Raw genomic sequence first — 16,015 nt, 5'->3', positions numbered from 1 at the left:
AGTTAGGTGAGATTTATTGTTATGATTTTAAGATACTGTTGTAATAAACTCACTGAAAAGTTGTTTTGTCTATCAGAACTGTGAAACACTTGTATTATTAAACGTAGTGTTTATCAATATTTAAACACTAATTTATCTGTAATTACAGAAGATTACAGAATATGAACATAAATAAATATTACATGTATTCATATAAAAATAATTTCTTTTTGTGATTACAGAAAGAAATTTGAATGAGGTGTTACAGGATATGAAAATAAATAAATATTACATATATTCATAATAAAATATTGTCTTTTTGTAATTACATAGAAGGAAATTTGGATGAAATGTTGCAAGATATGAAAATAAATAAATATTACATGTATTCATATAAAAATATTATCTTTTTGTGATTACAGAGGGAAATTTGGACGAGATTACAGGATATAAAAATAAATAAATATTACATGTATACATATAAAAGTATTATCTTTTTGTGATTACAGAGGGAAACTTGGATGAAATGCTACAGGATATGAACATAAATAAGTATTACATGAATTCATACAAAAATATAATCTTTTTGTGGTTACAGAAGGAAATTTGGACGAAATGTTGCAAGATATAAACATAAATAAATATCACATGTATTCATATAAAAATATTATCTTTTTGTGATTACAGAAGGAAACTTGGATGAGATTACAGGATATGAACATAAATAAATATTACATGTAGACATATAAAAATATTTTCTTTTTGTGATTACAGAAGGAAGTTTGAATGAGGTGTTACAGGATATGAGCATAAATAAATATTACATGTATACATATAAAAATATTTTCTTTTTGTGAACACAGAAGGAAATTTGGATGAAGTGCTACAGGATATGAACATAAATAAATATTACATGTAATCATATAAAAATATTTTCTTTTTGTGATCACAGAAGGAAATTTGGATGAAATGCTACAGGATATGAACATAAATAAATATTACATGTAATCATATAAAAATAATATCTTTTTGTAATTACAGAAGGAAACTTGGACGAAATGCTACAGGACATGAACAGGGATCTTTCAGAAAAGGGGATTCGAGCCGCGTCTAAAGGAGATTGCGGAGCCTGCGGTAAACCTGTAATGGGTGAAGTGAGTTGATAAAAAATAAATTATTTTACAAAATAAAAATAAAAAACATTAAGAAACTTATGTTGTGAACCTGGAATGGGTGAAGTGAGTAAATAAATAAAATATTTTACAAAATAAAAAACCTAATAAGTATAAAACATAAAAAAAACGTGATAATAAGATAAATATTATTTTACAAAATAAAAATAAAAAACATTAAGAAACTTATGTTGTAAACCTTTTATTGGGGAGGTAAGTAAATAAACGAAATAACAATTAAAAAATTAGTAGTGTTTTACTTAAAAAATATTGAAAAAAAAAAATAATAGTAATAGACGTGTTATTGAGGAGTTAGGTGCGATATGATAATAATTTTAGTAAAAATTATATTTTTGTTAACATTTTAATGATTGTGTCGGGAAGCTTGGTAAAGTTTTAAATAGAAAAATATTAATATTTTGTTATTTGTTAAATGGATAAGATTAGTAACAAATTTAAGTTCATTCTAAGAATTATTGAATTTGTATTTTGATGCTTGTGGAATAGAATTTATGGGGAGTTTTATTGCGATTTTACTATTCCCCCATGAATTAACTAAATATCTATGCATATTATTTATTATACAATATATTAAAAAATACTTTATCCTAGGTAATAAATGTCCTGTAAAATGGTTTGGTATTCTTAGTACTAAACATACCTTAATAAATACTAATGATTCTACAAAAGTAACAATAATTTTGCATTAAAGGTTTGAAATACTATATTCCTACAACTTACAGCTGTATTTAATATTCACATAATACTACACTTGATTAACAAAATATTTGTTTTTTTATCTTCTTCCATGTAACAACAGTCCTGGTTAAGGTCTGTCAATCTTAGTTGTAAAAACTTGATAAAAACCAAGAGTGGCATTCATCATCAGGCATTAGCCACCTGTGTATATTATTCTTCATCTTTAAATTTATTAAACTTTTTTTTTATATTATCCTAGGTAACAGTAGTTTTGACTAGATCTGTCATGTAATTATTTCACATTGTTCCTAGGTAACAAAAGTCCGGTATTTATTTCACATTGTTCCTAGGTAACAAAAGTCCGGTATTTATTTCACATTGTTCCTAGGTAACAAAAGTCCGGTATTTATTTCACATTGTTCCTAGGTAACAAAAGTCCGGTATTTATTTCACATTGTTCCTAGGTAACAAAAGTCCGGTATTTATTTCACATTGTTCCTAGGTAACAACTGGACGAACAGTTAATATACACAAACATTGATTAAAACTAATTACCTACCTGTATATACAAATACATATTATGATACATATAACTTGACATTGCGTGCTTGTATATATCATCCATTTTCTCTAAAGTTTATATACTTATTTTATATATTCCTTCAGGTAACAAACAGTCCTAGCTACAGTCTGCTACCCTTAGTAATACAAACAATTTATGTAGTCAAACACTAAACATTTTATATTATTTGGTGACAAGTGGGAAAAGTGTGTGTCACATGTTGAATATTTTTTAATTTATTTCGTTTCGTACTTATCACAGGTAAAACCGCTCCCAATATGTTCGGCATCCTCAGTAATAAAAACATATTCATAATATTTTTATAAATTTCATATTGTTAATAAATTAAATGTACCTCAAGGTGACCACCGCCCTGGGCAAGGTGTGGCATCCCTGGTGTTTCACCTGCGTGGTCTGCGAGCAGGAAATAGGGAGCAAAACTTTCTTCGAACGGGAGGGAAAACCCTACTGCGAAACTTGCTACCAGGGTCTTTTCGCCCCGCAGTGCTGCAAGTGCGGGGAAAACATCATCGGGGTTCGTTTTTGTTTCATTTGTTTTTTTGTGTTTCATTTGATTTTGTATTAGTTTTATTTGTTTTCTTTGTTTGTTTATCATTTGTACAGCAATTTATGATAAATTAACTCAGGCTTGGTGCCCAGAGTGCTTTTATTAATATAGTTTAAATGAATTTGTTGTGTACAACTTTGTTTTGTTTGTTTAAACATTGAAATTTGATATATTTGTAAACAGCGATGTGTGTTTACAATCAACTAAATTTGGTCAATATTTCATTTATTTTAATACTGAATAAATATGTTTATTATTTATTCCAGCAATGTTTCATTTGTTTAACTATTTTTTTAACTATTTATATTAATTTACTATTTATTTAATTTAATTATTTATATTAAATTATTATTTATTCCAGAATGTTTCATTTGCGCTAATTATTTATTTAATTATTTATATTTAATTATTTATTTAATTATTTATATCAAATTATTTATTTAATTATTTATATTTAATTATTTATATTAAATTATTTGTTTTATTATTTATTTAATTATTAAATTATTTATTTAATTATTTATTTTTAATTATTTATTTAATTATTTATATCAAATTATTTATTTAATTATTTATATCAAATTATTTATTTAATTACTTATATTTATTATTTATTTAACTATTTATATTAAATTATTTATTCCAGCAATGTGTGACCGCGATGAACCAAACTTGGCATCCAGAATGCTTCATTTGCGCTCTTTGCAGCTGTAATTTCGGTGACGAGGGATTCCACGAATTTGAAAACAAACCTTATTGCAGGTATGACGTCATAAACAATTATAATGTTGTAAAAGCTTAGTACATTTTCTATTTGTAAACATAAGCAATAGTTTTCAACTATTATGGATACTAAATGTTATAGACAGAAATTACTAAATTAAATTTGAGACCATGTTTAATGTTCTAGTTACAAAAAAAGAGTAAAAGTTGTAAACTATAGATCAGGGTTTCCCAAACTTTTTTTTTCAAACTGCCCCCTTTAAAGTAATTAAAAACTAGAATAACCCCCTCCAACAAGACTACCATCTAAATACACTGTAAACTTTTTTCTCTCTTCATCTGCAACTCAATATCTAGTGTAAACTTAAAAATTTTAAAATTGCCCCCCCTCCAACTTACTAAAATCGCCAAGGGGGTGGTACCACCCACTTTTGGAAACCCTGCTATAGATAATCTGATAAACATTATACTTCAAATAGTTCACATAAACTAAATTTTCAAAAGTAAAATTGTTAAAAATTTTAAAAGAAATGTAAAGCACAAACTAAAAATGACAGTTGATTTATTTTAGTCTTAGCTATGAGTAAAAAATTTGAATCTGTACCTTAATTAGCAAAAGCTGTTATGGAGCGTATATAAAACTAATTCAAACGTTGAACTAGTTGTTACAAAATACGTTTGATATTAACTATGACGTAATAATAACATTATAGGGCTTGCTATTACAATATGTTTGCACCGAAATGTGCTGGTTGCGGAAAACCGATTCTTCTTAATTACGTTTCTGCGCTGGGAAGCAAATGGCATCCAGAGTGTTTTGTTTGCAGGGTAAGTTTTTATTTTGTTATAAATTATTATTTATTCTACTTAATTTGTTAATTATCATATAAACACAATATAAATTGTATTCTTATTGTTTTGTATGTTAGTTTTTATTTTGTTATAAATTATTATTTATTCTACTTAATTTGTTAATAATCATATAAACACAATATAAATTGTATTCTTACTATTTTGTATGTTAGTTTTTATTTTGTTATAAATTATTATTTATTCTACTTAATTTGTTAATTATCATATAAACACAATATAAATTGTGTTCTTACTGTTTTGTATGTTAGTTTTTATTTTGTTATAAATTATTATTTATTCTACTTAATTTGTTAATTATCATATAAACACAATATAAATTGTATTCTTACTGTTTTGTATGTTAGTTTTTATTTTGTTATAAATTATTATTTATTCTACTTAATTTGTTAATTATCATTTAAACACAATATAAATTGTATTCTTACTGTTTTGTATGTTAGTTTTTATTTTGTTATAAATTATTATTTATTCTACTTAATTTGTTAATTATCATATAAACACAATATAAATTGTTTAGTGTTTTGTATGTTAGTTTTTATTTTGTTATAAATTATTATTTATTCTACTTAATTTGTTAATTATCATATAAACACAATATAAATTGTATTTTTACTGTTTTGTATGTTAGTTTTTATTTTGTTATAAATTATTATTTATTCTAATTAATTTGTTAATTATCATATAAACACAATATAAATTGTATTCTTAGTATTTTGTATGTTAGTTTTTATTTTGTTATAAATTATTATTTATTCTACTTAATTTGTTAATTATCATATAAACACAATATAAATTGTGTTCTAAGTGATTTGTATGTTTTTATTTTGTTATAAATTATTATTTATTCTACTTAATTTGTTAATTATCATATAAACACAATATAAATTGTGTTCTAAGTGATTTGTATGTTTTTATTTTGTTATAAATTATTATTTATTTTACTTAATTTGTTAATTATCATATAAACACAATATAAATTGTATTCTTAGTGATTTGTATGTTAGTTTTTATTTTATTATAAATTATTATTTATTATACTTAATTTGTTAATTATCATATAAACACAATATAAATTGTATTCTTACTGTTTTGTATGTTAGTTTTTATTTTATTATAAATTATTATTTATTCTACTTAATTTGTTAATTATCATATAAACACAATATAAATTGTATTCTTACTGTTTTTTATGTTAGTTTTTATTTTATTATAAATTATTATTTATTCTACTTAATTTGTTAATTATCATATAAACACAATATAAATTGTATTCTCACTGTTTTGTATGTTAGTTTTTATTTTGTTATAAATTATTATTTATTCTACTTAATTTGTTAATTATCATATAAACACAATATAAATTATATTCTTACTGTTTTGTATGTTAGTTTTTATTTTGTTATAAATTATTATTTATTCTACTTAATTTGTTAATTATCATATAAACACAATATAAATTGTATTATTATTGTTTTGTGTGTTAGTTTTTATTTTGTTATAAATTATTATTTATTCTACTTAATTTGTTAATTATCATATAAACACAATATAAATTGTATTATTATTGTTTTGTATGTTAGTTTTTATTTTATTATAAATTATTATTTATTCTACTTAATTTGTTAATTATCATATAAACACAATATAAATTGTATTCTTAGTATTTTGTATGTTAGTTTTTATTTTGTTATAAATTATTATTTATTCTACTTAATTTGTTAATTATCATATAAACACAATATAAATTATATTCTTACTGTTTTGTATGTTAGTTTTTATTTTGTTATAAATTATTATTTATTCTACTTAATTTGTTAATTATCATATAAACACAATATAAATTGTATTATTATTGTTTTGTGTGTTAGTTTTTATTTTGTTATAAATTATTATTTATTCTACTTAATTTGTTAATTATCATATAAACACAATATAAATTGTATTATTATTGTTTTGTATGTTAGTTTTTATTTTATTATAAATTATTATTTATTCTACTTAATTTGTTAATTATCATATAAACACAATATAAATTGTATTCTTAGTATTTTGTATGTTAGTTTTTATTTTGTTATAAATTATTATTTATTCTACTTAATTTGTTAATTATCATATAAACACAATATAAATTGTATTCTTATTGTTTTGTATGTTAGTTTTTATTTTATTATAAATTATTATTTATTCTACTTAATTTGTTAATTATCATATAAACACAATATAAATTGTATTCTTATTGTTTTGTATGTTAGTTTTTATTTTATTATAAATTATTATTTATTCTACTTAATTTGTTAATTATCATATAAACACAATATAAATTGTATTCTTACTGTTTTGTTTGTTAGTTTTTATTTTATTATAAATTATTATTTATTCTATTTAATTTGTTAATTATCATATAAACACAATATAAATTGTATTCTTATTGTTTTGTATGTTAGTTTTTATTTTGTTATAAATTATTATTTATTCTACTTAATTTGTTAATTATCATATAAACACAATATAAATTGTATTCTTACTGTTTTGTATGTTAGTTTTTATTTTGTTATAAATTATTATTTATTCTACTAAATTTGTTAATTATCATATAAACACAATATAAATTGTTTTCTTAGTTTTTTGTATGTTAGTTTTTATTTTGTTATAAATTATTATTTATTCTACTTAATTTGTTAATTATCATATAAACACAATATAAATTGTATTCTTATTGTTTTGTATGTAAAGTTTTTATTTTGTTATAAATTATTATTTATTCTACTTAATTTGTTAATTATCATATAAACACAATATAAATTGTATTCTTACTGTTTTGTATGTTAGTTTTTATTTTGTTATAAATTATTATTTATTCTACTTAATTTGTTAATTATCATATAAACACAATATAAATTGTATTCTTATTGTTTTGTATGTTAGTTTTATTTTATTATAAATTATTATTTATTCTAATTAATTTTTTAATTATCATATAAACACAATATAAATTGTATTCTTATTGTTTTGTATGTTAGTTTTTTTTTGTTATAAATTATTATTTATTCTACTTAATTTGTTAATTATCATATAAACACAATATAAATTGTATTCTTATTGTTTTGTGTGTTAGTTTTTATTTTATTATAAATTATTATTTATTCTAATTAATTTGTTAATTATCATATAAACACAATATAAATTGTATTCTTATTGTTTTGTATGTTAGTTTTTATTTTGTTATAAATTATTATTTATTCTACTTAATTTGTTAATTATCATATAAACACAATATAAATTGTATTCTTATTGTTTTGTATGTTAGTTTTTATTTTATTATAAATTATTATTTATTCTACTTAATTTGTTAATTATCATATAAACACAATATAAATTGTATTTTTAGTGTTTTGTATGTTAGTTTTTATTTTATTATAAATTATTATTAATTCTACTTAATTTGTTAATTATCATATAAACACAATATAAATTGTATTCTTAGTGATTTGTATGTTAGTTTTTATTTTATTATAAATTATTATTTGTTCTACTTAATTTGTTAATTATCATATAAACACAATATAAATTGTTTAGTGTTTTGTATGTTAGTTTTTATTTTGTTATAAATTATTATTTATTCTAATTAATTTGTTAATTATCATATAAACACAATATAAATTGTATTCTTATTGTTTTGTATGTTAGTTTTTATTTTGTTATAAATTTTTATTTATTCTAATTAATTTGTTAATTATCATATAAACACAATATAAATTATATTCTTAGTGTTTTGTATGTTAGTTTTTATTTTGTTATAAATTATTATTTATTCTACTTAATTTGTTAATTATCATATAAACACAATATAAATTGTATTCTTATTGTTTTGTATGTTAGTTTTTATTTTATTATAAATTATTATTTATTCTACTTAATTTGTTAATTATCATATAAACACAATATAAATTGTATTCTTATTGTATGTTAGTTTTTATTTTGTTATAAATTATTATTTATTCTACTTAATTTGTTAATTATCATATAAACACAATATAAATTGTATTCTAAGTATTTTGTATGTTAGTTTTTATTTTGTTATAAATTATTATTTATTCTACTTAATTTGTTAATTATCATATAAACACAATATAAATTGTATTCTTACTGTTTTGTATGTTAGTTTTTATTTTGTTATAAATTATTATTTATTCTACTTAATTTGTTAATTATCATATAAACACAATATAAATTGTATTCTTATTGTTTTGTATGTTAGTTTTTATTTTGTTATAAATTATTATTTATTCTACTTAATTTGTTAATTATCATATAAACACAATATAAATTGTATTCTTATTGTTTTGTATGTTAGTTTTTATTTTGTTATAAATTATTATTTATTCTACTTAATTTGTTAATTATCATATAAACACAATATAAATTATATTCTTATTGTTTTGTATGTTAGTTTTTATTTTGTTATAAATTATTATTTATTCTACTTAATTTGTTAATTATCATATAAACACAATATAAATTGTATTCTTATTGTTTTGTATGTTAGTTTTTATTTTGTTATAAATTATTATTTATTCTACTTAATTTGTTAATTATCATATAAACACAATATAAATTTTATTCTTAGTGTTTTGTATGTTAGTTTTTATTTTGTTATAAATTATTATTTATTATACTTAATTTGTTAATTATCATATAAACACAATATAAATTGTATTCTTATTGTTTTGTATCATAGTTTTTATTTTGTTATAAATTATTATTTATTATACTTAATTTGTTAATTATCATATAAACACAATATAAATTATATTCTTATTGTTTTGTATGAAAAGTTTTTAATTTGTTATAAATTATTATTTATTCTACTTAATTTGTTAATTATCATATAAACACAATATAAATTTTATTCTTAGTGTTTTGTATGTAGTTATTATTTTATTATAAATTATTATTTATTCTACTTAATTTGTTAATTATCATATAAACACAATATAAATTATATTCTTATTGTTTTGTATGAAAAGTTTTTAATTTGTTATAAATTATTATTTATTCTACTTAATTTGTTAATTATCATATAAACACAATATAAATTTTATTCTTAGTGTTTTGTATGTAGTTATTATTTTATTATAAATTATTATTTATTCTACTTAATTTGTTAATTATCATATAAACACAATATAAATTGTATTCTTATTGTTTTGTATGTTAGTTTTTATTTTATTATAAACTATTATTTATTCTATTTAATTTGTTAATTATCATATAAACACAATATAAATTGTATTCTTACTGTTTTGTATGTTAGTTTTTATTTTGTTATAAATTATTATTTATTCTACATAATTTGTTAATTATCATATAAACACAATATAAATTGTTTTCTTAGTGTTTTGTATGTTAGTTTTTATTTTGTTATAAATTATTATTTGTTCTACTTAATTTGTTAATTATCATATAAACACAATATAAATTGTATTCTTATTGTTTTGTATGTTAGTTTTTATTTTATTATAAATTATTATTTATTCTACTTAATTTGTTAATTATCATATAAACACAATATAAATTGTGTTTATCTTAATCTCTTATGACAAATAAATTCCTCACAAGTCTTTTGTTTCTAGCAGAGTTTTTTTATTGCTGTTTATTTATTTTATCTGTACATTATTTAATCAACTGAAGACAATTTCTAATCATTTTATTATCATTTAATACTTCATAATATTACCTGGAGTTTTTTTTGTACGGTGAGTATATTAATATTTTTATTTATTTCATCATATATATATATATATATATATATATATTATTATTAGTTAGTTTGTGCAAAACTTTTTATGATATGTTTATACTTGAGTTTAACATCGAATGTTGCTGTTAAATATATTGAAATTAAAGTTTAGATTTCAACAGGGTAGCCACTTTACCTGGAAAAACCTGGAATTTGAGAAATTTTGAAAAAAAAACTTGGAAAAACCTATAATTTTGATCAAAAAACCTGGAATTTTTAATAACTTCAACATTTTTAGTATAAAAATTTCAATTTGACACAAAAAATCTATCATATAAATAAGATTTTTTTGTCATCATCAATTTTTTTTTTTAAACTCGTTTAAAGTAACTTTACAAATTCTTTTATATGTTTTCGTACTATTTAACACAGTTTCTTTTATAGAAATTAACTTAAAACTAAAAACAGACCCAAAAATGTTTACTTTTAAAAACCCGGAAGAAATTTGGAAAACCTGGAAAAAATTTTGAAAAAACGATTAGCAACCCTGTTTCAAGTTAATTATGAAAGAAGTTGATCACTCTATTAAAATTTTATTATTTTTATTATTTATTTCATTATATATTTAGTATTAATTCGTATGTGCAAAACTTTATACGATATGTTTATACTTGAATTAGACATCGTAATGTTGCTGTTGAATATATTGAAATTAAAGTTTAGATTTCAAGTTAACTAAGATAGTATTGATTACTCTATTTTAAATTTTTTGTTTATTCTTAAAATATTATTGTTAATGATAAAATAAATTTCCTAGTAAGGTATGCTGTTAAAAACAAAGATTAAATCTAAATTTATGTTATTACTTCTTATAAATATTTCAATTACGGTTTATTTTAATGAAATACAAATAAAAAAATTAATAATGAAAAAATAGAAAATAGAAAAGTAAGAATGACAAGTTTAAATTTTTCTTAAATTTTAGTTGTATTTGTGAAATTTTAAAACTTTTAATTATTAAAATAAATCTAAATTACAAGGTTTTTCCAAAAAGCTACTAAATTTTAGTGACTGAAAAGTGTGAACTAAATAAAAAATAGATTTAAAAATTTAATTTATGTAATACAAAAAAAATCACAGTGATAATGTGATAAAATAAATTTCCAAAATATGAAAATTTTTGAGAAGTATAAAACTTATCTTTTTTATCTAATAATTTTTTTTTTAACAAATTTAAACGTATTTTTTTTTTTCATACTCAAAATGGATACTTGAACTATTTTACTTAAAATAAATTCTAATTCTAAATTATTTAAATAATTCAACGAAGTTTAAACGACCAACTATTTAGTGTATTAAATTTTAAGTTAAAAATAAAGTTAGATAAAGAAAACTTTTATTTGTTTTTAGTTTTTACCAAAATAATAAAAAATGTTTTATTTTATCTTTTAATTTTATTACTAAATTTTAATCTCCTGAATTAAAAACATACGTATTTCTAAACCATGAAATGTATTTATGTAGAAAAGTAATATTGTGCTTTAAAGCACTTCAATACCAAGAAACTATTGAGAAATTTATTTTGTATTGTTTAATTCCATTTAAATAACTTAATGCAACTAATTTTCTCATTAAACTTTTATTTATTTATGGTTTTAATCGTATTGAACTTTAAACGAATACTATTAGCAAATATTTTTATACACATATATGTACATAGGTTTTTATTTGTGTTTGATTATATAAACCATATAAAATCCATAATTTTTTTCTAGTAATATACTTATTTATGTCTAAGCTGTTTAAAAAATGATTATAATTTTTTAGTAGCTTAAATTATATTTATTAAAACTTTTTAAATTTTTCTTTAACTTATACTATAAAGATGGTGTTTGAACAAATAATCGAAAAACATGCAAAATTCATGTTATGAAGTTACACGTATTTTAAAAAGCTGTTCTTTAGAAACTTACTGACCCAAAACATAACAATTTGAAGTAAATTAATATTTTAAATATGTTTTAGAAATTTGCCTTTTAAATTTTTAGTGTCAGTATGTACGAATTCAATGTTATCAAGTCAACTTTACTAGAAAATATTATGACCTTAAATTTGTAGTAGAATATTTAAAATATTTGTGTTGTAAACACGTAATTTTAAAACACGCATATTATGTTATGAAAATTAAAGTTGTTATTAAACGATGCCAAGGCGTAGAAATACTTCAAGTGTTTTGATAAATTGACATTTACAAATGATAAATTGACAACGTCATAACGTATTATCTTTGAAGTCGAATTAAAAATATATTTACTGTGTTAGCAACTGTTACTGACTTGTTTTTAATATTTCAGTAATAATATAAATTACTTATCAAGTATGGGTTGTTGGTTGTAACTAAATTCAATACTTTTTAAAAGCTAATGGTTTCTTACAGAAACTTACAAATAACTTTTTGAATATTTTTCAAACTCTGTAAAGAGTAGAAAATTAGTTTAGTTTTCAAATACTTAAAATTGCAAAAAATACAAACGAACTGTATTTTTTTATTATATATTTTTTATTTAAAATATCGGTTTACTTTAGCTTATTTCTTAAATTAATAAAAATAAAAACTAAAAATTGTTTAAATGTTTTTAACTACTATATCTGTTATAGCTAACTTTACACATTAAAAACTAGGTATATATATATATTATAATTAAGTAGCAAATTTCACTGCTTACTTTTAAACATTTCCAAAAACATGTCAATATCAATTGTTTGTAACTTTTTAACAATCAGATATTTTATAAATCTTATGTGTGATATTTTTTGTGTATAAATACATTCAATATATATTGTTACTTATTTTTTTATTATTATGAAAGCTTTTACTACTTTTTAATTAATATATAAAATACTTATTCTTAAGAATATTTTTTAAACTTACTTACACTTTTTTTAACAACATATTTTGTTGCCAAAGAACTTGGAATTCTCGAAATTGACAATTTAAGCAAAAAAAAATTTTGTAAAACCTGGTTTTTGGGAAATCTTAGAAATTACTTGGATTTTTGAACAAAAATTACCCAAAAACTGGAATACTTGCAATTTTTTTAGTTAATATTTTTGTAGGTAAAAAAATATTGATTAGGTACGAAAAGTCAATATTTTACAATTTTTTGTATTATTATTCCTTTTTATTTTTTAACACATTAAAATAGCATAACAATATATTTTCCTTTTTTATGTGCTATTAAAGACATTTTTCTACATCAAACTTAATGTTATACTTCAATTGACATAAAAGTTATGTGTTTTGAAACCAGGGTGAAACTTAAAAAACCTGGAAAAAAATTTCAATAATCTATGGCTATTCTGTATATCAAGGGTTTATTTTACTACAACAACAATAATTATCTTAATGTATCTTCTGGAATTAAATAAATTTTTCAACAATATATTGAATAAGTATTTCAATATTGTATAATAACATTATTTTTAAGAATATATAAATAAATACTTTTGTACAGAGGAATTTATTATCTGTTTTTGTTGTAACAAAATCAACTGTTTTATTATTTAAAAAAAAAAATTATTCAAAGGAATGCATGGCACCCTTCACTCACGGGAATTTTTTCGAATTGGAGGGATTACCCTATTGTGAAACTCATTACCACGCTAAAAGAGGGTCGCTTTGTGCCGGGTGCAATAAACCCATCACAAGTAAGATTTTTAAATTTTTATTTTATTACAAGTTAGGTTTGAACTATTGATTTTTTACAAATAGTTATTTTTATTTATTTTTACAAGTTGGATTTGTAAATATTTATTTTATTACCCTATTTGTAAAAGGGTTACTTTGTGTTAAAAACCTTTTTAAGTTAGGTTGATAAAAACTAACTATTACAAACTTCTTATTAGGTTAAAAATTTTTAAACTTTAATGATAAAAATATAAATAAAGTTTTACAAAAACAACAACTTGACCAAAAATATCAGAAAAAGTACATTAAAAATCTTTTAAACATATAAAATATATTTAGTTAATTTTTTTTACTAACGAAAATTGAATGTCATCATTGAAATTTTTGTGAGCTGTTGATTTTGTTTCACCATTAAATAGAACTCAGCTGAGTATAATTTTCCTAAAACAAATTGTTACGTCACACTCAACTAATTATGACGCCACAATCAACTAATTATGACGTCACACTCAACTAATTATGACGTCACAGGCAGGTGTATCAGCGCGATGGGGAAGAAATTTCACGAGGAGCATTTCGTTTGCGCTTTTTGTTTGAAACAATTGAACAAGGGAACTTTTAAGGAACAGAGGGGAAAACCCTACTGTCACCACTGCTACGTAAAACTTTTTAATAAACACTAGGTGGTGACGTTGCTACGTAAAACTTTTGAATAAACACTAGATGGTGACGTTGCTACGTAAAACTTTTCAATAAACACTAGATGGTGACGTTGCTACGTAAAACTTTTAAATAAACACTAAATGACAAAATGGTGTTACGTAAAACTTTTTAATTAACCTTAAAGTGTGAAAACATTGTATCAATAAGTTCTACAAAATGTATTAGTGTCACCATCTCAATTTGAAATGACGTTATTGTCACCAATGTTTAAAAGAATTACTTACAATAATGTCACTACAAAAACAAACACAAGAAAACACTTTACTTAACATTTCTAATGTAACCTTATTTCACTTTTTTTTGAAAGTTTTATCACTAAAATAGCCCTTCTAATTAAACTAAACTTTTCTGTGTGAAAAGTGTTTTGAGTATGAATTTGATTATTTTACTCTTTCTAATCTCTGATAATAAGTCTTTAATTTCCTTATGAAACACCAATTTTTATGTAAAGTTTTTTTTTTAAATTTAATATTAACTTTTTATAGTTTTAAACTAATAATATATTTTGTTTAGTTTTTTTGAACCTAACTATATTTTTGTATTTTGTTGCTAATTGAATATACAGGCCTTTAAATAAAATCCTCTTATTAATAATTGTTTTTAAATCATGTCTAGCCTTAAACTCATTTTTAAAAGTATATTAAACTGGATTAGTATCTTTTAAAGATTTTAATTAAATGCCTTACATCATTTGAGTGATTTTGAATTTCATATTTTTTATTATAACTACTGTAAACAATTATATTTAAATAAATATTATTTGCGGATTATATATGTTTTATTATAATTTTGTTTTTAAATGCATTATACATTTATATTTACCAATTACTTTTAATAGTTTATAAAATGTTTACTTAACATATAAAATAATTAAAATCATGAATTTTACTTGAAATAAAAATTTTTATAAACACTTTTAGTCCCAATCAAGTTTTTTTTTTTGATAACTTTTTATTTTACATACTCTTCCTCTTACCGACTTTTTTAATTTTTTTTTTTTAAATAGTTTAGTGTTGTTTTGTTACCAGTTTTCAAGTCAATTTTATATTCCTCACATCAATTAGTTCTTTGAAAACAAGTTATTATTTATACTTTTTAATTTGAAACACTTAATTACTTTATTTTACGGTACGGGACTAAAATAATACGAACATTCAATAAAATCAACATCCAATTTTTGTTTTCACATTTCTTTTGTATTTCTCGTTTTATTGTACATTTTCAATTGACTTGTTAATAAACTATTTACTTTGTTTTTGTTAATATATTTGAACTTTTAAATGTATTA

The 16,015-nt window shown here is 20.1% G+C and overlaps 1 protein-coding gene across 1 annotated transcript in view; it reads left to right on the top strand.

Annotated features, from left to right (window-relative positions):
- Positions 1 to 15,392, top strand: part of LOC145843347 (paxillin-like) — a 30,731-nt gene extending 15,339 nt beyond the window's left edge. Inside the window, exons 7-12 of the mRNA XM_082950812.1 lie at positions 1,021 to 1,133; positions 2,774 to 2,947; positions 3,627 to 3,742; positions 4,417 to 4,531; positions 13,904 to 14,024; positions 14,536 to 15,392. Coding sequence (XP_082806938.1) covers positions 1,021 to 1,133; positions 2,774 to 2,947; positions 3,627 to 3,742; positions 4,417 to 4,531; positions 13,904 to 14,024; positions 14,536 to 14,687 — 791 coding nt within the window. The 3' untranslated portion in view covers positions 14,688 to 15,392. The remainder of the gene's footprint in view (positions 1 to 1,020; positions 1,134 to 2,773; positions 2,948 to 3,626; positions 3,743 to 4,416; positions 4,532 to 13,903; positions 14,025 to 14,535) is intronic.
- The last annotated feature ends 623 nt before the right edge of the window (positions 15,393 to 16,015 follow it).

Source organism: Thalia democratica, chromosome 8, assembly GCF_965202585.1.
Source record: "Thalia democratica chromosome 8, ktThaDemo2.hap1.1, whole genome shotgun sequence".
Lineage (NCBI taxonomy): Eukaryota > Metazoa > Chordata > Thaliacea > Salpida > Salpidae > Thalia > Thalia democratica.
Note: the sequence above shows the minus strand (reverse complement) of the source record. Positions and strands in the feature narration are given on the sequence as shown.